General features: G+C 42.3%; 1 protein-coding gene across 4 annotated transcripts in view; it reads left to right on the top strand.

Annotated features, from left to right (window-relative positions):
• VEGFC (vascular endothelial growth factor C) overlaps nucleotides 1-25,543 on the top strand; it is a 262,031-nt gene that overhangs the window by 234,466 nt on the left and 2,022 nt on the right. For all 4 annotated transcript variants that reach the window (XM_073577748.1, XM_073577761.1, XM_073577770.1 and 1 more), the window contains 3 exons: nucleotides 1,894-2,048; nucleotides 8,004-8,107; nucleotides 20,304-20,637. In XM_073577748.1, coding sequence (XP_073433849.1) covers nucleotides 1,894-2,048; nucleotides 8,004-8,107; nucleotides 20,304-20,637 — 593 coding nt within the window. The remainder of the gene's footprint in view (nucleotides 1-1,893; nucleotides 2,049-8,003; nucleotides 8,108-20,303; nucleotides 20,638-25,543) is intronic.

The following is a 25,543-nucleotide window of genomic DNA, read 5'->3' as shown; positions in this document are numbered from 1 at the left end:
AAGTGTATCATTCTTAGTGTCTTCTGTATATACACGGCTGGAGTACACATCTAACAAATCAGTAAATGGTATTCAAGTTGATTTATGTGCACATGTTCCTGCCTTGTATGAATTTTAGGCCAATTTGTTAGGGTTTGAGGCATTTTTTAAGGTATTGTGATTTTTATTTTTTAGTTACACTTTTTTATAGGTGCACTTTCAGGAACAGCTGTTATAATTGCTCCTTTCATTCGAAAAGGGTCCTCATGTAAACCATTAATTTTTCCATTAAATGACAATAAATAGAGAGGCTAAAAACTGGGATACATAACAGCAGAAACTAAATGAAAATGTTGTGTAAAAGTTATTTATACAAAGACAAACGTGCCACTGTCATGAGATGCTGGAAGACACTCACTCAGTCCCCTGAAATGACTTTTTAAGGTGCCCTCACCCTATCAGTGGAGGTCATCGGCACCATTAATTGTAGGAGAGTAAATCCCCCGTTGCACATAGCGATATCGCTAGCAATATCGCTGTAACGTCACTGGTTTTGTGACGTAGCAGCGATATTGCTAGCGATATCGAAACATGTGATACTTACTTCCGACCGGCTCCCCCGCTGGTTATCGCTGATCGCGCGAGAACATCCTGGACCATTTCTCGTCGGGTGCTTCCTGCTGGGCTTCCTGTGGCGCCGACGAGCGGCGCGTGGACACGGGCAGGAGGACGTCAGGATCGCCGCGTCTGACAGGTAAGTAGCGACCCCCGACCCCTGCTATGTCGCTGGTGAGATCTGCCTGTGTGGCAGCTCACTAGCGACCTCTTAGTGATGCACCAGCGATCCATATCGTTGTCAGGATCGCTGGTGCATCGCTACGTGTAACGGTACCCTAAGTGATGGACTCCGCACTCTGCCACACTCTTGTAATGCAGATACACGTAACAAAAGTCAGGCTAATTAGAGGATTCTGACCATTTCAAACTATCACCATTTGGGATTTTGTACAAATTGTCATTACTAGGGATGAGCTGACTCATGGAAGTTCGGGTTCGACTGAACTTTGGTCCAAAGTTTGGAGCAAGTACCAGAACAGTAACCAAAATTGACCCTGAACCCGAACCCCATAGAAATCAATGGTGAACTGAACTTTGGAAGTGGAAAATGTCTCTCTCTCCTCAGACTCCCAGATTGTAAACCGGACATCCAGGAGAAATCCTTGTTCAGAGTCTGGCACCAGCACTTTACAGATCGGGTTCGCTCATCTCTAGTCATTACATTATCCAGTAACAGATTACTAGTTACCAAAATTATGCCGCTCAATGTGCCATTATCCTATAATAATTATTCATTTTACGTTTTTCATATGACTTTGTAACTTGCAGAAACTAAAACATTATTCAGTGCAAAATGATAAGTCACGCAATCTATCCCTCAATGTAGACACTGCGAAAGCATTGGATACCGTCATTGAAATCATATTAAAAGGGACTGACATTTCCTTACACGTCACATATTCAGCCAAGTTATTCATCCAGACTGAAACTAAATTTGTAAAACTTCAAGTTTTTCAACCATGAAAATAAGAGTCAACCTTGCTTTATGTATTCTTTAGAATATTAGAATTCTAGTGATGGTTAAAGTTGCACTTCCACATTATTACGTATACAGGTGACCACAGATCTCATCTACTGACTGTTCATAAGAACTACTGGTCCCCAGCTATACAGCAAGTCATATAGCCAATTGTAGATGTCAAAATCAGAACTTAGTCATGTGTTATTAACATGTTTAACTCTGCAATTCTTTCTAATATACCATTATACTATACTTGACTAATTACTGTTATCTACATGGCTAATTAGTAAATGCTTGGTCATTAGTAGCCTTAAACCTTCTTCTTTTTTCCTTAGCTCTTTGAAATCACAGTCCCACTTTCTCAAGGGCCGATAAAACCAGTAACCATAAGCTTTGCCAACCATACGTCTTGTCGGTGCATGTCGAAATTGGATGTTTACAGACAAGTCCATTCAATAATTAGAAGATCACTGCCAGCAACTCAAGTACAGTAAGTTGAAATGTTTTAGCATATTCCTCTTCTGGGAAGGTTTCTATGATGTCACTGAGTAATTGTGAAGAGGTTCATGTAAAGTTCAGCACTTTAGTAACCTGTGAATACTGTGGATTTGGGAATTTAAAAAACATTTACATCATAAAAGACATGTAAAGAACCAACTGCACAAAGTGTATGGTAATAGTCAACTGAGTAATATAACTGCATCCAGTTATGGTAAGTCTACCATTGGCCCTTCAGGTTCATCACTTGTTATACAACATAACAGTCCAACGATGTTGGGAGAACTTGTGGGATCATGTAAGACAGGGCACATTCTGCTATGCTTTGGGATCCAAGCCAAAAGTAAGGTAGCTTTCCTTTTCTTGATCATAAAAGTCAAAACTAAAACCATACAACCTTCTTGGCTGTACAAGTTTACATATCGGCGTTTATCAAGTCCTCAATATATGGGCTCAACAACTTCTGGAGAGATTTTTTTTAGATAGAATATTTCCTTACAGGTTAACCATTGCATGGAATACTCTAATTGCTGTCTATGACTACCCCATAGCTAGTCCATATATTATCCTACAGGCAAATATACAATGCCTCCCCCACTAAGCTGTGATGTGTGAAGAATTCAGATCTGTGAGCACTTTACTTTTATCAAAAATCTAATTTATAAAGCTCCCTGGGATTGGGACAGTATGAGGCTCAGTCCGCACGGAATCTGTGCCCTGTGTCGGGGCATACGCTCAGGAGGTGTGCACCCGATAGTGTGCACAGTCAGGATGGATGCTGAAACATCCGTCTACCATAAGTATCCACTGTAAAGAAATGTTTACTGCTTTCTATGTTTCTTTGCAGTGTCCCTCTGTATAGGAAAGCAATATATATGGTTAAGCAAATGGTATGTATGCGTATACTGGCCACATGGAGGCAAAAAGCAGACAACGTCGGCCTCCGTCTGGTGAATGGATGCCTAAGGCGATGTTACAGTATACTGTATGTCAGGAAAAGCCCTATACTATAGGCTAGGAGCACAAGTGCAATGTGCAAGAAATCAATGACAACTAGAAATGTTTGACCAAGGTATCCAAAATAATCACCGCATAAAATCATAATATTTATTAAATAGGCTTTTAAAAGGATCACTTAATAAATGATCCAACCACACAAAAAGGTATAAAAAACACCAGGACAAGGATGACCATCGTAGTATCCAAGACATATACTTAGAATACATTACTTGTGATGGGGGATAAGAAGGTCAGTAAAATAGTGGGGGTCTTGTGACTCCTTCAGGGCTCACTAATCATACACAATTATCAGCATTTCCCCAGTGGGATGTGTCAGGGGCTTTAAGGAGACCAGATCAATCGGCATCTCTGTCGGTTATACACGCTATAAGCCATGACCTGTGCAGACACAAAACATGTCAGTAATACACAGGTGAAGCCTTCGTCCGTCCCTATTTTTCAGTGAGTTAGCCGTACTTGGTCATTATCAAGCATCATACGTTTTCTGCTATTGGAGTGGAGCCCTCGCTGTTTTAGGACTCCAATGTCCTGACTTGGTTTATTGTAGCACAGATGGTTTGCAGGAAGCCTTTGATTGACTGCAGTCAAACTCTGACAGTTGCTGCCTGTACCGCGCTTCAGTTGATATTCCAGTGGCTGCTCTCCACTATTTGAGTCTCAGCACTATGGACCCAATTCATCGATATCAGAGTTATTCATACCAGTCTTGATGAGGGAACCTACTGGAGTTAGGTGCTGCTGATTCATGAAGAGACGTACACTTCTTAATGAATCGGGAGCACTGGATAGGTGGCTTTCACCTCCGTCACCTACTCCAATCCCTGCTGGTGGAAGATTTGTAGCATAACACATGCTGCCCCTCATCATGAATTTGATTACCCCATTCCTGCCCCAGCAGAGCTGGGAGAATCTGGCATGAAGATGTCAGAAGCCATAGATTCATAGAACGGTAGAGTTGGAAGGGACCTCCTGGGCCATCTGGTCCAACCCCCTGCTTAATGCAGGATTCGCTAAACCATCTCAGACAGATGTCTGTCCAACCTCTATTTGAAGGCTTCCATTGAAGGAGAACTCACCACCTCCCGTAACAGCCTGTTTCGCTCATTGATTACCCTGTCAAAAAAGTTTTTTTAAGTGCAAGAATTCTAGCGTGAACGCTTTGATGGATCAGGCCATATTTCCAATGTCCAGTAACAATTTATCCCTTCTTTCATTGGAGATAACCCTATAGCATTAAACTCATATTTTAGCTTTTTTCAATTTATAGAAATTATGAAACAACTACTTTATATTAAGCTCTGGAGAGTCACAATCTACATATTAAAGGCTAAATCATACTCTTGTCTTCTGCAGCCAATGACAAACTCCTGTCTGGAACATCTGTGCTGAGTTTGAGAAAAATGATGTTCATTCAGGGCAGCGACATGTGGGATATTGACAGGAGAGTCTCCCACGGCTTCAGGAGCACTTCATACATGTGGATCTTGAGATTTTCACGTTACTTTGTGCACAATAAAAGAATGTTTAAAGTGTGACCTGATTTATGCTGATGTTGCATTTATAGACAAATACCTCAATGTGCAATACATGTAAAGCGCATTTGTAGCCGCGCTGGTTTGGTCAATGCTGCATAGCTGAGTGTCACATTGTACTGTGACACTACAAGTGCAATCAGGGGATTTCAGCAGATAAATAGATTCAACAGCTTGAACTTCAGCGCTGGAAAGAAAAACATTAGTTTCATGACTTTTCTGAAAACTTTTCATGACTTTTCATGAAACTAAAGTCATTAGTTTCATGACTTTTCTGAAGTTTAGTATATAAATTAATAATGAGTAATACTTGATGACACATTTTATTGGGGCTGATTTGTAGGTTATGTGTGATATAAAGCTTGTAAGTCCTTATTTTAGGACTGTTTTGGTGGCTCATAGGTTGATAGACTAATTTTCAGTATGTCTGTCCTATATAAGAGAGATTTACTGTTTGCTGGAATCTGTTAAGAACTAGCTGAAAATTCTGTGGAGTAACAATGATACATTCACATAGTAAAATAAACTACATAAAAATGTATCCATTGTGTGTCAATGCAGTGTGAAATGTGTAACAAACATTAATGAGATAATATTATCATATCAGTGATTTATACCTAGTGGTGGTACCCAGTGATTGTTAGTAAGTGACTATTATAACTTGATAATCATCTTTTTAGCCGCAAAGCTTAGAATCTGTCACCTCAAGGTTTATAAACTACATTTGAACAGCCAAAAATGTGTACGCCGTGGCTTAGGCTGGTTTCACATTTGCGTTTTTTTTCGCGGTAATTTAGCGCTAAATAGTGCATGCGTTTTTTTTTCCTATACTTTGCATGGGATGCGCTTATGTGCGCATACACATGCGTTTGTACGCGTTTTACCGCGCATGCGTTTTTTTGCGGTATGCGCTCGGGCGCACAAAATGCAACTTGTTGCATTTTTTGTGCGTCCGCTTTGCCTCAAAAAAACGCATGCGCGCGCAATGCGTTTTTTTACAGCAAGACACCCAATATAAGTCTATGGGTGCGCATATGTGCGCATTGGCATGCTTATGTATGCGTTTTTTTGCACATGCGTTTTTTTTTGTTAACCATGGAATTTAGGGGTTTGGGTTAGAGTTAGGGTTAGTTAAGGGGGTTTAGGGTTAGGGTCAGGGTTAGGGTTAGGGTCAGGGCTAGGGTTAAGTATGGTTTGGTTAAGGGTTAGGGTCAGGGTTAGGGTCAGGGTTAGGGTTAAGTATGGTTTGGTTAAGGGTTAGGGTCAGGGTTAGGGTCAGGGTTAGGGTTAGGGTCAGGGTTAGGGTCAGGGTTAGGGTTAAGTATGGTTTGGTTAAGGGTTAGGGTCAGGGTTAGGGTTAGGGTTAGGGTCAGGGTTAGGGTTAAGTATGGTTTGGTTAAGGGTTAGGGTCAGGGTTAGGGTCAGGGTCAGGGTTAGGGTTAAGTATGGTTTGGTTAAGGGTCAGGGTTAGGGTTAGGGTCAGGGTTAGGGTTAAGTATGGTTTGGTTAAGGGTTAGGGTCAGGGTTAGGGTTAAGTATGGTTTGGTTAAGGGTTAGGGTCAGGGTTAGGGTCAGGGTTAGGGTTAGTAAAGTCATGGTTTGGGTTAGTGTGAGGGGCCACCTAATGTTGGAAAAAAACGCAAACGCGGTAAAAACGCACTAAAAACGCATACAAACGCATAAAAACGCTGCGTTTTTTTCATGCATGCTCATAAAAATGCTTGAAAAAAACGCAGCAGTTGTATGCTTTTGTATGCGTTTTTCAATGCGTTTTTTTGCGGGAAAAACGCGCTGCAAAAATAAGCAAGTGTGAAACAGGCCTTAGCCATCTTTTTTTAAAACAGAATTTTTCAGTTTGAACGGAGATATATTTCACCATTTGTTAAAGAGGTGGTCCACTATGATGTATATTGTGCACACCGATTGAAACTTGTGAAATAAGTCTTTTTGCAAACACCATATGTTGACATATTTGCCTGTGAGTGGCGCTATCGCTGCTCGCTTAGTCCTGATCTTGTGACTCTCGGCTGCAGCTGCCACTGACATCTGCTGAAGCCACGTCAAATTTCAGACACTGAAAGTTGACCTTGTATCACCGAGACGTGACCCAGTCTCATGCACTTCGCTTGATTGACTGGGCTTTGTGCCGTGTTTCACCGCACGGCACAGCACAGAATCAAGCGTGCGCTTGGGGGCCCTGCCAATGAAAGCAGAGGAGAGAGGGAAAGATTCTACAGCGCGCGCTGGATACTGGGCTGTGGCGTGCGGTGAAACACTGCCCACAGCCCAGCCAATCAGGAAGAGTGTGTGACTGGGTCACGCCTCTGTGATGCAAGGTCAACTGCCAGAGTCCAGAAGTTGATGTGACCTCACCGGATGTCAGCGGCGGCTGCAGACGAGGATCACGTGATTGAGGCGATAGCGCCGCTCAGAGGCAAATATATCAACATGAGGTATTCGCAAAAAGGCTTATCTGAAAGGTTTAAATCAATGTGCACAATATACATTGTAGTGGACCGCCTCTTAAAGTCTCTGCAACCCCTAGGAGCACCTCACAACGTGATTTTTAAGAAACATGTTTTTAGAAGGATTGAAGTCTTTCTAAAATGTTATCATTTTTTATCCTTGATGGATAATAAATCTATAAAATATGTGTATTCTTAATCCTTCCCTTGTCAGACTGATGCACATTAATGTCTGCTTGAAATAGTTATTACAGTTTATGGTGATGAATTAAAGAGATTTTTCAGGTTTTATTGCTGGTAATCATAACTTTTGCTATTTGTGCCTTTTTTGCAATTTTTGAACGTAATTACTTTTTCAGGATTCACCTCCTAGTTTGGTACAGTAGGGTTCCTGCAGGAAACATGGAATATTAAGTCCAGTTTATAGCATAAAGGTATTTTAACCTCCTACCATGTCATCCGCACATCTCTAATAAGTCATCTCTGATACATGATACCTCCTGCCTTAGTAATGATCTCCTTATAGCACTTTGATCATTTGATGGATGTCTGTTCTGGTAGGTTTCAACAATGCAAAATCTATTTTTAAAAGAGATCCATAATGACATCATCCTGATTAATGTCCTCTGTTATGGCATACAGAAAAATTAGACTGCATAATGTGCATAGGCCATAGGATAATGTGGACTGAGAAACATTTTAATAATACTAGCGTAACATTGAACTAAAACATTACTGTATCCTGAACTACACAATGACAATGTTTTCCTTCACGATTTTACCCTTTAAATATTGTGAATTCATCCAACCTGCAATACTAAAGACAGCCTGAAGAACAGAGTGGTGCTGTTTCAGCCATGTTTTTCTAACTCCTAATCCAGTGACCTTTTTCTGTAAGAATATATAACATTTTACTTTATCTCTTTTCAGCTGTCAAGTAGCAAATAAGACTTGTCCCCGCAACCATATTTGGAATAACCATTTGTGCAGATGTATACAGCATCATGACGTTTCATCGTATCACGAGGGATCAGGTAAGAGATTTCCCCCATGCGGAACACATTAGGAGAATATGCTCTCCGAATCTAATGAATTGTTTGTTCTTATTATCTACATCTCCAAGGATCTCTGAGGTCATTTTCTTGCTCATAAGTTATGTATCGCATAAATCATGTCTTGTATGGGATAATTGTACTTATTAGTAATGACGTAATATCATGTTAGGGCTCTATGGTTTCATTATTATGAATAATGTCGCAGTGTGACAACTTCTTATATTATCAAGATAAGAAAATTACAACAGTGCAATATGATCTCCATTGCAATAACATACAGTATATGCTTGATGTCAGAAGGATCTGTGTGTGTCTTCCATCCATCCATTTACAGCTGTAGGATTTCTATGAATCTGATGACATTTTTTTACTTCACTGCTACAAATCTAAGAGCATCTTTCATTAGACTCATCTTTATCCTTTTTACTTATTACATTACTGCATAGTGTATTTTGCAGGATATCGAACCCAAAAGCTAACTACATCAAATTCTAACCTGGGTCATACCTATAACGTCCGTAACGTCAGCGGATCCTTTGTGTGTCTTCAATCCATCTCTTTAGAGCTAACAAATTTCTATCAATCTAACGTTGGTCGTGGATCATATCTTCAACACGTGTTCTAGGGAAAACATAAAATTATGCCCCGGAATTTGAAGGGAACCTGTCGCGTAAACAAATGCTATTAGCCAGCAGATATGGGGTTCATTTAAAGGTTAATAGCCTTCTGAACTTATCTGGTGCCCGCACAGAGAGCCCCACTTCCGGTAGAAAATGAACTTCATTCAAAACATCAGCGTTCGGCATTCAGCCATGGGAGCAGCAATGGTGTGGGTCCAGCCACCACTCTGTGAATAGAGAGCAGTTACTGTAACCACGTCCCCAACACTGACTGACAGCTTGCTCATCATTAGGGCCGGCTGTCAGTGATTGTCAAGGACGCGGTTACAGTTGCCGCTCTCTATACACAGAGCTATGATTGAATACACAATGGCGCAGCCCCCGTAACTTAACGCCTAATGCTGCCAGGAGTGATAAAGTTAATTTCCTCTTGGCAGAGGTTCTCAAAGTGCAGGCACCTGGAAGGTTCAGAACACTATTAACCTCCCGATTCACCCCATAAGTACATGTTAATAGCATTATTTTACATGGCCGGGTTCTTTCAAATGATCATTGTTCAAGAATACCCATTGGTGTCCCCTCCATCTTGATATAATCTCCGAGTCACAGTTTGTGAGATTTTTCAAGCTAAATGCATCCAGAATCTGGAGTAATTTGTGCCCCAAAAATTGTCTTTCATGACTTGCACCATATTTACACTACCTTGAAAAAGTATTCATAGCTTGCGAACATTTCCATTTTTTTATGTTACACACACAAACTTAAATGTATTTTATTGGGATTTTATGTGATGTAACCACAAAATAGCACATATTTGTGATGTGTACAGGAAATGATATATGGTTTTCTAATTGTTTTAAAAATATAATTCTTCTGAAACTTGAGACGTGCATTTGTATTGAGCCCTCTGCAGTCTGATACTTCTTAATAAAATCCTGAGTGACCAGCATCATGAACACGAAGGAGCACACACGACAGGTGAGAGATAAAGTTGTGGAGAAATAAATCAGGGTTAGATTGTAAAAACATAGCCCGAGCTCTGAGCATCTCGCTGAGCGCTGTTCAGTTCATAATCCAAAAATGGAAGGAGTATGACACAACTTCAAACCTGCCAACACATGGTTGTCCACTTAAACTGACATCCCAAACAAGGAGGGCACTAATTAGAGAATCGGTCAAGGGGCTCATGGTCACTCTGGAGGAGCAGAGAGCCACACCTATTAATTGTATATTCCACAAACCTGGCCTTTTTAAAGAGTGGCAAGAAGAGAGCATTTTTAAAAGCAAGCCATAAGAAGTCCCATTTGCAGTCTGCAAAAAGCTATGTAGGAGACACAAATAGAAGAAGGTGCTGTGGTCAGATGAGACCAATGTAGAGCTGTTTGGTGTCAATACAAAATTGTAAGTTTGACAGACAAATAACATTGCACATGAAAGCAACAGCCCACAGCATCAAGCATGGTGGTGGCAACATCATGCTGTGCAGATGATTTTCTTCAGCAGGAACAGGGAAGCTAGTCAGATTTCATGAGAAAATGGATGGAGCTAAATACATGGAAATCCTGGAGGAAAACCTGTGAGAGGCTGCAAAAGACTTGAGACTGGGGTGTAGGTTCACCTTCTTGACGAACAACGATCTAAAACATACTACCAGAGCAACAATGGAATGGTTTAGTTCAAAGCATATATAATCATGTGTCAAAGTCCAGACATACAGTAAATACTACTGAGAATCTGAAAAAGACTTGACAATTACTGTTCCCAAATTATCTCCCTCCTATCACACTGAGCTAGTGAAAGTTTGCAAAGAAGAATGGAGGTATACAGCAAAAATGCCAATAGTAATCAGGGATTGACAATAAATTCTCACCCAACAATGTATAATGTATAACAGCAAGTAAGATAAAATATAACTTTTACGTTTGTATATATGCTTTCCATATTTGTACTTTACATTGTCCAACATTATTCCCCTTTTTGATATTAGTGAGGGGGGCTTTAGCCTTTCTCCCCGCCCTTTCCATATTGGTGAAGTGTATTGTGTTCCCCTAAGGACCCCTTGAAGTGATTTCCATTTAGGTGGTGTTGCTGCATCTATTTCATATGTGATCAATCGTTGTTTTTTGATGTATCACTGAACTACCACTATATTCGGATGCTATTGATATTCATCTCTGCTCCGGTGGACCGGGGGTGTGTTTATGTCCCCTTGCCAGCGTCACATTTGGGTGCTGTTGCTGTGAGTGGCACTTTTTTCCAGGAGGTGTGGCTTGATGCGGTTCCACTTATTGTAAGTGGGGCGGCACCATTATTCATGTTTCCCCGGTTTGGCTTATTGATAGCGCTACGGCACCGCGCTATGTGCTTCTATGAAAGCGGGGCATAATGATCCACCTATGAGAAATGGGGCGCTCCCAGAGGCGGCTTTTCGCACGTCAACCGGAAGTGGGGCACCCACCATTTTGGTTTTACCGGAAGTGGGGCATCCTGAAGGGCGTCTATAGTGTTTTGAGACGTCACCGGAAGTGGGGCATCCGCCATCTTGGTTTCACAGGAAGTGTGGCGTCTGTGACCAGTCAGTGCTCTGTACCCATGACGCTTTGCGATGTCATGGGGGGCGGAGTTAATTTGAACTGTGGCGCGTTCCTTGAGGAAGAATCACTTAATGGAGGACAATTGATATGTAAAGTGAGAGTGAGTATACATGTGTGACTCACTGAATTAATTATGCTGGGGCTGTGTAGATGGCCCTGATGATATAAATAAGCCCTCTTTCCTCCACTCACTGCAGACAGCAGATAGTATTGAGAGCAGGAGGATGTATCTCTTAGCTTTAGCACTGTAGCACTTTTGAACAAGTTAGTCCCCTGAAGAATTACTTGGATGAAACGCGTTGGGACGCTCCTTGAAGGGAAAGTGTAGGGCTTGTGCAATCTAGGGCTAGTTGTGGACTGCCCTTGTTAGGGCAGGAGTCTGGGGATCAGGTAATGGTCAGCTTATGAGGGTTGTGACAGGGTATTGTACTCCCACTGCTGCCTATCCATATGTACGATGAGTATCCCTGGAGACTCCTGACCGTCTGCAAAACATTGGTGAGATTGTTCCTTTTATTATTCTCATCTTTTTGTGGCTATGAACCTCTTCCCCCTCCTTTGGTTTAGCCAGTATATAAACATATAAGTGCAATTGGCTATGGCATTTTGCTGCTATTTTTTATGCTGTATCCAATATATATAGATTGCTGTTTGGATATTACATTAGCTGCATTCTATATTCCTATCTGATGCTTTTGGGTGTATTCAATTATCCCTTGGGGATTACCCAATGTATGGGCATCTCGTTTTAATCATTTTTTGGTGACACTTTAGGTTTGATTTTTTAGAGTCATGTATTAAAAGTTATATTTTATCTTACTTGCTGTTATACATTATACATTGTTGGGTGAGAATTTATTGTCAATCCCTGATTACTATTGGCATTTTTGCTGTATACTGATATTGATTTTTGTCGAAGTGATATGGCAGGTTTTTTATCTGTGGGTTTAAATACTGAAAATTGGTTATCAGAGGCTAAGGAGGTTTTCTCTGAAAACGCCTTCACTCAAAAGAAATACCTTCCTACATTTAACGTTGCTTTCAAAGAGTTGCAGCAGGTATATAGGGATCAAATTACTTCTTGGTGGGAAGTACAAAGCCTAGAAAGCTATCTTAAAGCTAAGATCGTTCCTCGACATTTGAGAATTAACCTATTGGCTGGTAATAGACATAAGAATCCAGCCTTTGTACTCAAATGGGAACGTGAAGCCACTGAGAGCTCTTTATGCAATTGCTGCTAGATGAAGAAAAGACTACCCTGAGTTTATTGAATGAAAAGCTTAAAGAACATATTGAGGTTACCAAAAAGTTTTCTACGGAAACAGACTTTGGATTAAAAGAAACAAAGCTTCAGACATATATTGAACGTTTTCAGTATCATCTTAAGGAGAGAAAACATAAGCAGTATTTGCGAGACGTTCAAGACTTTAAAGATAATAAAGCTTATTTAGTTCTAACCCCACGTATAGGTGGCCCCGATAGAGATACTGAACTCTCTTCAACAGATACGAACTTCTCCGAATCAGAAAGTAGAAGTCGTTCTAATAGAGGGAGAAACAGAGGGCGGGGTAGGGGTCGAGGCTCACGGGGACCTTCTGATAGATCTGATACATCTAGTGGGCATTTTTTAGATCAAGTTTATGCCCTAAGGAACAGACCACCACAATCCAAGAAGTGATGAGTTGTGTATCTAATGATTTGTCCCTTTCTCAGGATATTCAGATTATTAACCTCTCAGAGAGGTTGATTGATGGTGCAGAAAGATCTGTTTTGAGTAAGGGTCTTTCATTTGTCCCTAATACAGATTTTGATCTTTTCCGTATAGTGAAGGATCTTAATCTGTTTTTACGCAAAGTTAGGTGGAAGAAGTTCTACCAGAAACAAGATTCTCGTGTAAGTTTAGAGTTGGGCATTCCGGAAGACATGTTACCTGATGTCAGATTGCTCAACTCTCTTTCAGAGATTGACCCTAACACTTTGGGTCAAGGTCCTTTTACTGAATTGAGAAATAGAAGTACGAAAATGCCGCCATTGACTGGTGATCTGTCCGCGATTGATGTTTTTTCTAATCTAGTCACTGATGATTTAATTAAGCTTTCACAGGATCGGCTCTACTGCCATTACAATTGCTCGAAGGAGGAGATGGATGCGAGTGCGCGTCTGGAACAGGACGACAGCATTGTGATTAAGCCCTCAGATAAGGGTGGCAATGTTGTCGTCCTGGGAGTCGATCATTACCAACAGATGTGTGATGCTATCCTTTCTGATGGTGACACATACGAGGTGTTGACATGCAATCCCATGAATGTGTATCGAGAAGAATTGCAACAGATCCTATTAGAGGCTATGAGTAAAAAGCTCATTAATAAAACTGAATTTGAATTTATGCTCCCGAAACATCCAATTACTGCCACCTTTTATTGTTTACCCAAGGTCCATAAGGGACTTCGTCCCCTTAAAGGTAGACCAATTGTCTCGGGGGTGGGTAGCCTTTGCCAGAATATAGGAATCTACCCAGATCAGATTTTGTCTCCCTTTGTTTCCTCATTACAATCTTTTGTCAAAGATACACCGGATTTCCTCCGTCGATTGGATGGGCTTAATGTGGATCCTAAGGCACATCTTGCTAGTATTGATGTGGAGGCATTGTATTCATCTATTCCGCATGTATATGGTTTGGAAGCAGTGTCACATTTTTTGAACATGAGAGGGTGCCAATATCGAGAACATAATCTTTTTGTCTTGCAGCTCCTCCGGTTCTGCCTTACCAGGAATTTTTTTGTCTTCAATCACAGGGTCTACCACCAGCTGAGGGGGACCGCTATGGGGTGTCCCTGTGCACCGGCTTATGCTAATCTCCTCCTCGGCTGGTGGGAGGAGACCTTGGTTTTTGGTGATGACAAGGATGAGGGGTCGTCTATGTGCCGTGTCCCTGAGTTATGGACGCGGTACATAGACGACATTTTCGTTGTATGGAGGGGCTCTGTAGAGGAATTTAAGGAATTTGTTGTCGCTCTTAATCATAATGTTATAGGCCTGTTTTTCACTTCAGTTATTGAGACATCGAGACTGCCCTTCCTTGATATTCTGATTGAAAAGGATGAGAAAGGGGAAATAGTGACTTCGACATATAGGAAACCAACATCAACAAATTCTTTATTACATTGGGATAGCCATCATCACCAACATTTGAAAAAAGCCATCCCTAAGGGACAATACCTCAGGGTCCGGAGGAATTGCTCCGACATGTCGAGTTTTGAATCCCAAGCGAGGGATTTGAGGGATAGATTTTTAAACAGTGGCTACCCCAAATATGTGTTGAAGCAGGCCTATCAAGGAGCTAAGGACAGCAGACGATCTGAATTGTTGAGTACTGGCAGAGTAAAGCCTCCGGTTAATGATACCCTCAGATTCATAACTACATTTGACAATGGTGCGGTTCCGGTGAGGAACATCATTAAGAAGCATTGGTCCATCTTACAGATGGACAATGATGTTTCCCCATACTTGAGTGCCTCCCCTATGATTACATATAGGAAAGCACGCTCTTTGATGGATAGATTGGTGCGGAGTCATTTTTCATCTCCGGTGAACAAAACATGGCTCCATAGTGATGTCACGGGCTGCTTTAAGTGTGGCCATTGTGTGGCTTGTTCACACATTGGTGTGAGTAAGACCTTTACTAGCAATGTGACTGGTAAGAAATATACTATCAAACATTTTATGAATTGTAGCACCAAGGGCGTTATTTATAAAGTCACTTGTGAATGTGGGTTGGAGTATGTTGGAAAGACAATTCGTGAATTCAGGAGAAGGATCGGTGAACATGTGGGAGACATAACACATAAAAGGGACACTTCTATCTCAAGGCATGTTCATGGTATGCATGATGGACAGATTACGTACCTTACTTTCACTGCGATTGATAGGGTCTGTAAACCACAGAGAGGCGGCAACTGGGATCAGTTGTTGTTACAATGTGAGGCTAAGTGGATCTTCTATTTGGATACGGTAACACCTAAAGGCCTTAATGAGCAAATTAATTTCAATTGTTTTATTTGAATTTCTTCTTTCTTTCGCCTCCCAATTTTCAATCCACTGATAGGATTGTTTTATAAGCCTAAATCACTATTTTTGTCACCAATTACTAGGATTTGCATTGTACGTTTGTATATATGCTTTCCATATTTGTACTTTACATTGTCCAACATTATTCCCCTTTTTGATATTAGTGAGGGGGGCTTTAGCCTTTCTCCCCGCCCTTTCCATATTGGTGAGGTGTATTGTGTTCCCCTAAGGACCCCTTGAAGTGATTTCCATTTAGGAAATTTGTGTGCTGTTGCTGTGAGTGGCACTTTTTTCCAGGAGGTGTGGCTTGATACGGTTCCACTTATTGTAAGTGGGGCGGCACCATTATTCATGTTTCTCCGGTTTGGCTTATTGATAGCGCTACGGCACCGCGCTATGTGCTTCTATGAAAGCGGGGCATAATGATCCACCTATGAGAAATGGGGCGCTCCCAGAGGCGGCTTTTCGCACGTCAACCGGAAGTGGGGCACCCGCCATTTTGGTTTTACCGGAAGTGGGGCATCCTGAAGGGCGTCTATAGTGTTTTGAGACGTCACCGGAAGTGGGGCATCCGCAATCTTGGTTTCACAGAAAGTGTGGTGTCTGTGACCAGTCAGTGCTCTGTACCCATGACGCTTTGCTTTGCGATGTCATGGGGGGCAGAGTTAATTTGAACTGTGGCGCGCTCCTTGAGGAAGAATCACTTAATGGAGGACAATTGATATGTAAAGTGAGAGTGAGTATACATGTGTGACTCACTGAATTAATTATGCTGGGGCTGTGTGGATCGCCCTGATGATATAAATAAGCCCTCTTTCCTCCGCTCACTGCAGACAGCAGATAGTATTGAGAGCAGGAGGATGTATCTCTTAGCTTTAGCACTGTAGCACTTTTGAACAAGTTAGTCCCCTGAAGAATTACTTGGATGAAACGCGTTGGGACGCTCCTTGAAGGGAAAGTGTAGGGCTTGTGCAATCTAGGGCTAGTTGTGGACTGCCCTTGTTAGGGCAGGAGTCTGGGGATCAGGTAATGGTCAGCTTATGAGGGTTGTGACAGGGTATTGTACTCCCACTGCTGCCTATCCATATGTACGATGAGTATCCCTGGAGACTCCTGACCGTCTGCAAAACATTGGTGAGATTGTTCCTTTTATTATTCTCATCTTTTTGTGGCTATGAACCTCTTCCCCCTCCTTTGGTTTAGCCAGTATATAAACATATAAGTGCAATTGGCTATGGCATTTTGCTGCTATTTTTTATGCTGTATCCAATATATATAGATTGCTGTTTGGATATTACATTAGCTGCATTCTATATTCCTATCTGATGCTTTTGGGTGTATTCAATTATCCCTTGGGGATTACCCAATGTATGAGCATCTCGTTTTAATCATTTTTTGGTGACACTTTAGGTTTGATTTTTTAGAGTCATGTATTAAAAGTTATATTTTATCTTACTTGCTGTTATACAAAGAAGAATGGAGACATACCCCAAAAGATTTGAAGCAGTACTGACTTGGGGAGCTGAATACAAATGCACGACACAATTCTCAGATTTAGATTTTTAAAATTTAGAAATCTGTGTATCATTTGGTTTTTCACTTCACAGGTTTTTGCTATGTAACCTGAGGATAGCATGAGGTAGGGGTTTACTTACACTGAAGGATTTATTACTAGAGATAAGCGAACTCAAACAATAAAATTCGGCATCCGTACCGAACACCTACTGTTCAGGCACGGACACCGAACATGGACTTCACCAGGAAGTCCGTGTTACTGATCGGGTTCAGCTGCCCGAACACCGGGTGTTTGGCACACTGTCATATGCATGACAGCACGGCAAACACCGCTTCTGATTGGCGGGGAAATCATCCCTGCCGGTCAGAAAGCCGCAGTTCCCATGATGTCAAAAGACAGCGTGAGCGTTCAGCTGTGATCTTATGTATAAAGTTTACCTCTGGTCACTGGCATCAGCTGATGGTACTACAGCTCCCATCATCCTACGCCTGCTGCTGCTAATAACAGCGAGAGTAGGAGCGGCTGATGGGTGTATTCATTAGCCGGCTCCTGTGCAATAAATAAATAATTTAAAATAACAGTGTGGGTTCCCCTGTATTTTTGATAACCAGCCAGGCAAAAATAACAGCTGGAGGCTGCAACTCTCAGCTGTAAGCTTTGGTAAGGCTGGTTATCAAGAATAAAGGAAACCCCACGCCGTATTTTTCAGCTATTTAAATAAATAATTTTAAAAAACGACGTGGGGTCCCCCCCATTTTTGCCAACCAGCCTTGCTAAAGCAGACAGTTGGTGGCTGGTATTCTCAGGCTGGTAAAGAGCCATGGATATTCCCCCCAGCCTCAAAATAGCAGTCTGTAGCCCCCCAGAAAAGGCACATCTATTACTATGAAAAACTCTTACACTGCTAGCGAGGATCTCACTGAGGTTACCGCATTTCAGCCCAACCAGAATCGCAGCCTCTGTGATCGGTGATAACCTCAATGATGTCACCACCAGTCACTGAGGCTGCGCTCACAGCAGTTCAGTCACCAGTAGTTCTTACCCTGGACGGTTGCATCTTGGAACCGTCCAGGTTGAAAACTGTTTATCCCCCAGACATGGATTATGGCGTAAGACAGAAAGACACAGGTATGGTGTATTGTTTTTTTAATTTTAGTTTTATTACAGGAGAATGAGTGCTTCGGTGGAATAAACGTTAGGTGAGTATAACTGTGTTTGTTATTTTTAAATAAAAAAGGAAAAGTGTGTTTTGCTTTATTTCAAATAAAAGACTTTATTCTGGCTGTGTTTTTATTTACAATACAACTATAGGATTAGTAATGGATGGGAGTCTTATAGACGCCTCTCCATTAGTAATCAGTGGGTTTGATGTCACCGGACAATACAAAGGTGACATCAACCCCACAAATATGAACCCCACTTGCCACCACTGCAGGGCTAGTGGGAAGAGGCGGGCAAAGTGCCAGAATTGGCGCACCTAATAGATGTGCTTTTTCTGGGCAGCTGTGGGCTTCAGGCTGCTACTGCTAGGCTGGGAGGGGCCAATATCCATGGCCCCTTACCAGCCTGAGAATGCCAGCCCCCAGCTGTCTGCTTTATCAAATTCTGGCTGTCAAAAATGGGGGGGACCCACGTGTTTTTTTAAATTATTTATTTAAATAATTAAAAAATATGGCGTGGGGACTCCTTTATTCTTCATAACCAGCCTTGCCGAAGCTGACAGCTGAGGATTGCAGCCCAAAGCTGTGAGTTTTGTGTGGCTGGTTATCAAAAATACAGGAAGCCATGCTAGTATTTTTTTCAATTATTTATTTACTGCGCAGGAGCCGGCTAATGAATACACCCATCAGCCGCTCCTGCTTTCGGTGTTATTAGCGGCAGCAGGCATTGGGTGATGGGAGCTGTAGTCCCATTAGCTGATGCCAGTGCCCAGAGGTAAACTTTATACCTCCGATCACAGCTGAGAGCTCACACTGTCTTTTGACAGGGTGGGAACCGCTCACGCTGTCTTTTGACCGGCGGCCGATCATAAACGGTGTTTGCCACACTGTCATGCACTTGATAGCATGGCAAACACTAGATGTTCGGGCCCCCCATTCAGGAGAATGGGGTTCGGGTCCAGGTACTGTTCTGGTTCCCAAACCTGAACTTCTTGTAACTGTTGGGCCGAACCCGCTGGACCCGAACATCCAGTTGTCCGCCCATCTCTATTTATTACGTTGTGATTATCATTCTCAGGACTATTGAAGTGCCTTCTGGTCTAACTCCACCCCTTTCTGTGATAATCAGCTTACATTCTGAAGCTATATAAGGGGGCCAGGTGTGGGTGGGGCAGCTTTCTCAGCTGTTTCATGCTTTATCTGAAAATTCTGATTGAGTCAGAATGGCTGCACCTAGCAAACTAAGTGATGCATCATTGGATTCAGGTTCTATTTCCCTGCATTAGGCTGCTCTCAGATTCCCTTTAAGGCCTTTTATATTGAATGAAGGTCACCCAAACAAATGTTCATGCCAGTGTTCTCTTTCAATCATTTCACAGTGTAAACATGCCCAGCGATCAAACAAGAAAACATTCAGTGTTGTTCATTACATTTTTAAGTAAACAGGGAATGTGCTGACAACATGAATAAAATTGAGGGAAAGCTAATGATCATATGAACAAACTTTCACACAAATGCACTCACTATTATTGTTACCTGAATTAAATAGTAATAATACATGTAAATAACATATGTTACTTAATTAGTACTAGTTTGATAAAAAAAAGTGTAAAAGACGCCCCACCGTGACAAGGTATACCCAATCAGAACAGGTCTGTCTGTAGCATTAAAACCTTACTTTGTGTCAGCTGACCTAAATGTGAATAATGACAGAGAATGACAGGTGCTCAACTGTTGAGACACTTTTCCATGGGAAGCTAAATAGATAAAATGCCTCGCTCAGAAAGGGGGGCAACTCTGTGTAGAAAGTGCAAGAAACCACAGCAAAACCAAAGAAATGAGCCAGAGCATAAGTTGGAATACATGCAATGTGTAATGGCACGCTCACACTGTGACCATTTCACAGATCACACCCTCTTGATGACACAGACTTGTCTCAGTGCTCCTGTGAAATTACTACATGCAGGTGCACATGTGGTTGGCATTATGTTTTGACAGCCAGCCATGATGCATGCATGCCTGCCATCAGTTTGTCAAATACTCATTAGCATTCAATGGTGATGCGCCACATGTAGATGCCGTGATGCAAATAACATCTACTGTAGCTCATACAGCCATCTGGGAAAATGATGTTCTCAATGCAAAATTAATATTGAATGGTATATTTTGCAAAATGAGCTAGTATATTAGCTTTATATTTATTTTTATTTTTCACAGACTCCTCTGAAGCTTTCCATGACGTTTGTGGTCCAAACAAAGAATTAGATGAAGAAAGTTGCCAATGTGTCTGTAAAGGTGGTTTGTTGCCTTCAAGCTGTGGTCCTCATAAAAAGCTGGATCGAACATCTTGTCAATGCGTCTGCAAAAATAAACTTCTTTTATCTTCCTGTGGAACCAACAAAGAGTATGATGAAGAGAGGTGCCAGTGTGTGTGTAAAAAGACCTGCCCAAAACACCAGCCACTGAATCCTATTAAATGTGCATGTGAATGCGTAGAAACGCCAAACACATGTTTCCTTAGGGGAAAGCGATTCAGTCATCAGACATGCAGGTATATGAACTTTTCACTGTAGAATTCACGGCAGCGCTGGTTTCACATTAGCATTTGGAGTTGCAGCGGACGCTCGCCATGAAGCTCCACCCCCTGCCGCTCCTCCGGTCAGCTCCACCTATGGGCGCATGCCGCTGCATGTGGCCTGTGTACCCTATTTTTAGCATTGGGTACACAGGCCGTGCGCAGGTATGCTTTTGCCGCCGCATGCGTCCTTTTGATGGTGTGGTGACCTGCGCCAAACGCAAGGTGTTGCATTTTGGTGCGATCGCTGCACCGTCAAAAGGACGCATGCGGCTGCAAAAGAATACAGTACCTGTGCACGGCCTGTGTACCCAATGCTAAAAATAGGGTACACAGGCTGCATGCAGAGGCATGCGCCCATAGGCGGAGCTGACCGGAGGAGGCACGGCAGGGGGCAGAGCTTCACGGCGAGCATCTGCTGCACCTCCAAACGCTAATGTGAAACTAGCCTAACTTTCTAGTGTAAACTATATTTTTATCATGCATAACTTCTGTTTTCTCCTGAAGTCGTTTCTGATTATTATAGCCATATCACATACTGTATGTGAGGAGCTGGCCTTGTTCTATAGACTATGGGACCAATGCACATAGAGTGACGTCCACGGCTGTAAGGGATGCAGACTTTTTCCAGTACAGAGCACCTGTTACATTGACCCTATTGTTGTGTTTTTATTAGAGATTTGCTCACTCGTCAGTTCATCCTCAGGAATCAATGTTTCCATTCAATGACAGTAAGCAGAGGAAGACTTGCAGGCTGGATCTTATGCATAAATAAGGCCAGATCCAAGATTGGTAATCAATAGAATGATAGTTCTCCCAGTCACTTGTCCCATTGTGTGGGTGGAGATAGTAGACCCAGCGGAGCTGTCACCGCAGAGGGTCTCACATTCAGTCCCAGGTGATGAGTTTGTCCTGAGGAACATATCTCCACCAATGCACAGTTAGCTTTCGGGGGTGTGTGAACACTTCTGACCTTTCAGAGGGGTGATCCCAGGGAGGGAGTACAATAAGCCACTTGCTTAGAGAGGGTGGGGAGAGAAACGTCGAGGGGCAAGGATCGATTGCTGAGGTCCTGGTGCCCATGGATGGATAGCCTATGGAGTTTGGAGATCAGTTGCCAGCTGGGATGGTTCCCCCAGCTCTGGATGAGGGATCCGTCTACTGGATTGGAGGAACTTTCTTAAGGACTGTTGCTGCAGAATACATGGGCTTCGGTTGTGTTATCTGTCATCTGGAGGAGCATGAACTGTGACTACAGACTATACTGGAGGGAGATGCGAAATTTGTGGGCAAAACCAAAAGTTGGGAGACAGTGAGTATCGCCTGGTACGGGGGCAGTGGGACTACCCACCCCAGGGAGTGAAACTTGTGGACTCGGGGCAATGAATTTTGGCCATCCACTGCAGTTATTGTAAAACCATGGACATAAGGAATAACAAATAGTTGCATGGTTAACCTGCCTAGGTGATTATTACATCCCACAAATTCAGATCTTTACACTGTACAATGTATAAGTCTCTATCAATATGTACAAATGCAATTTGGTATATTGTTATGACTAGAGTTGAGCGATACCGTCCGATACTTCAAAGTATCGTATCGGATGGAATCGGCCGATCTTTAAAAAAAGTATCGGTATCGCCGATTCCGATACCGGAAGTCCCATTCAAGTCTATGGGACTTCCGGTATCGGAATAAGAAAAACCCTTTCCTGCCCTTGTACAGCCTCTCTGGGGTCTGTACGGGCCTTTCGGGGGGCTGTGCCGGCCTGCCAGGGGGTCTGTGCAGGCTCCGGTGGTCTGTGCCGGCCTGCCGGTGGTCTGTGCAGGCTCCGGGGGGCTGTGCCGGCCTGCCGGGGGGCTGTGCCGGCCTGCCGGGGGGCTGTGCCGGCCTGCCGGTGGTCTGTGCAGGCTCCGGGGGTCTGTGCAGGCATCGTCCGATGGGACTACAAGTCCCATCGGGCGATGCCTGCTACCATGACAGTGATTGACACATTAGCCAATGATGGGACAGTAGTAGTCCCATCATCCGGCTAATGTGTTAAATGTAAAAAAAAAAAAAAATTACATGCTACATACATACAACATGCATACTACATACATGCTACATTCATACTACATACTACATACATGCTACATTCATACTACATAAATACTACATGCAACATACATACTACATATATACTACATGCATGCTACATACATACTGCATGCTACATACATACCACATATATACTACATATATACTACATGCATGCTACATGCATGCTACATGCTACATACATAACACATATATACTACATGCATGCTACATACATACTACATGCTACATACTACATATATACTACATGCATGCTACATACTACATGCTACATACATACTACATATATACTACATGCATGCTACATACATACTGCATGCTACATACATACTACATACATACTACATACATACTACATGCTACATACATACCACATATATACTACATACATACAATACATTCATACAATACATACATAGACATACAGTACATATAACATAGAGTAACATACTTACCAATACTTGTCACATTGTTCCCCGAAGCCATTGTCTTTTCCGGGATAAATATTAACATAACAAACCACAAAAATACTCACCCACGATCCGAAGCAGTCCACGAGTGTGTCCCACGACGATCTTGGGTAGAGAACTGCAGCATCAGATGATGCTGCCGTTCTCTACGGGCTGCAGGAATCCAATGACGGAAGGTAGGTATCCTTCCGCACTGTATTCCTCCGCCACTTAAAAAAAAAAAGTCCCTAGTCTCACTTTATGCCATTGATGTTAATATTTATCCCGGAAAAGACAATGGCTTCGGGGAACAATGTGACAAGTATTGGTAAGTATGTTACTCTATGTTATATGTACTGTATGTCTATGTATGTATGTAGTATATATGTGGTATGTATGTAGCATGTAGTATGTATGTAGTATGTATGTAGCATGCATGTAGCATGTAGTATGTATGTAGCATGCATGTAGTATATATGTAGTATGTATGTAGCATGCATGTAGTATATATGTAGCATGTATGTAGTATGTATGTAGCATGTAGTATGTATGTAGCATGCATGTAGTATATATGTAGTATGTATGTAGCATGTAGTATGTATGTAGTATGTATGTAGTATGTATGTGGTATGTATGTAGCATGTAGTATGTATGCAGCATGCATGTAGTATATATGTAGTATGTATGTAGCATGTAGTATGTATGTAGTATGTATGTAGTATGTATGTGGTATGTATGTAGCATGTAGTATGTATGTAGCATGCATGTAGTATATATGTAGTATGTATGTAGCATGTAGTATGTATGTAGTATGTATGTGGTATGTATGTAGCATGTAGTATGTATGTAGCATGCATGTAGTATATATGTAGTATGTAGTATGTATGTAGTATGTATGTGGTATGTATGTAGCATGTAGTATGTATGTAGCATGCATGTAGTATGTATGTAGCATGCATGTAGTATGTATGTAGCATGCATGTAGTATGTATGTAGTATGTATGTAGTATGTATGTAGCATGTATGTAGTATGTATGTAGTATATATGTAGTATGTATGTAGCATGTAGTATGTATGTAGCATGCATGTAGTATATATGTAGTATGTATGTATGTAGCATGCATGTAGTATGTATGTAGTATGTATGTAGTATGTATGTAGCATGCAGTATGTATGTAGCATGTATGTAGTATGTATGTAGCATGTAGTATGTATGTAGCATGCATGTAGCATGCATGTAGTATGTAGTATGTATGTAGCATGCATGTAGTATGTATGTAGCATGCATGTAGTATGTATGTAGTATTTTTTTTTTTTTTTTTAACATTTAACACATTAGCCGGATGATGGGACTACTACTGTCCCATCATTGGCTAATGTGTCAATCACTGTCATGGTAGCAGGCATCGCCCGATGGGACTTGTAGTCCCATCGGACGATGCTTGCACAGACCCCCGGACATCAGCACAGCCCCCCGGCAGGCCGGCACAGCCCCCCGGCAGGCCGGTACAGACCCCCACAGGGTGCACAGACCACCGGCAGACCGGCACAGCCCCCCGGCAGGCCGGTACAGACCCCGGGCAGTCCACACAGCCCCCCGGCAGGCCGGCACAGCCCCCCGGCAGGCCGGCACAGCCCCCCGGCAGGCCGGCAGAGACCCCCGGAAGGCCTGAAATGACGGCGCATCATGATGCGCACACACCGCGCATCATGATGACGTCAGGCCGTCAATCAACTGAACTTCCGATTCCGATGCCGAATTCCGATATTGAAAAAATATCGGAAGTCGGTATCGGAATTCCGATACAGCAAGTATCGGCCGATACCCGATACTTGCGGTATCGGAATGCTCAACACTAGTTATGACAAAGCTAGATTTCCTCCCAACTTTTGAAGACTGGAAATGAGGACAAATCAAGTAGTGTGTCCAGTGTGACTCATCTCTTTTTTTCTGTTAAAGAGGTTGTCCATTTTCAGAATATCCCTGCCTGTGGTCAGTGGACCTGATAATGTACCCAGACCTCAGGTCCACTTACCTTGGCTTAGGGCCACTGACCTCAATGATTGACTGTTGTACTATTGACGTGATATCAGTGTTGCAGCCAATGTCAAGCACCAGGAGCAGAAGCCGTAGACTCACTTTTGGACCCAGGGATAGGGAGAAAAGCGTGATTTGTCATTTTTTTAATGACAAACTTCAGCTAATACCGGGATTTTCAGAATTGAGACAATCCTTTTAAGGAATTTAGGAAAACTACAAATTCTAGAATGAACCAAGCAGCCTCCAGGGGATTTTTAAAAGTTGTATTTTAGAATTTTGTATTCGTTTGGCA

The sequence above is a fragment of the Dendrobates tinctorius genome, unplaced genomic scaffold, assembly GCF_039654945.1.
Source record: "Dendrobates tinctorius isolate UK_male_01 unplaced genomic scaffold, ASM3965494v1 ptg000008l, whole genome shotgun sequence".
NCBI classification, from domain to species: Eukaryota; Metazoa; Chordata; class Amphibia; order Anura; family Dendrobatidae; genus Dendrobates; species Dendrobates tinctorius.
Note: the sequence above shows the minus strand (reverse complement) of the source record. Positions and strands in the feature narration are given on the sequence as shown.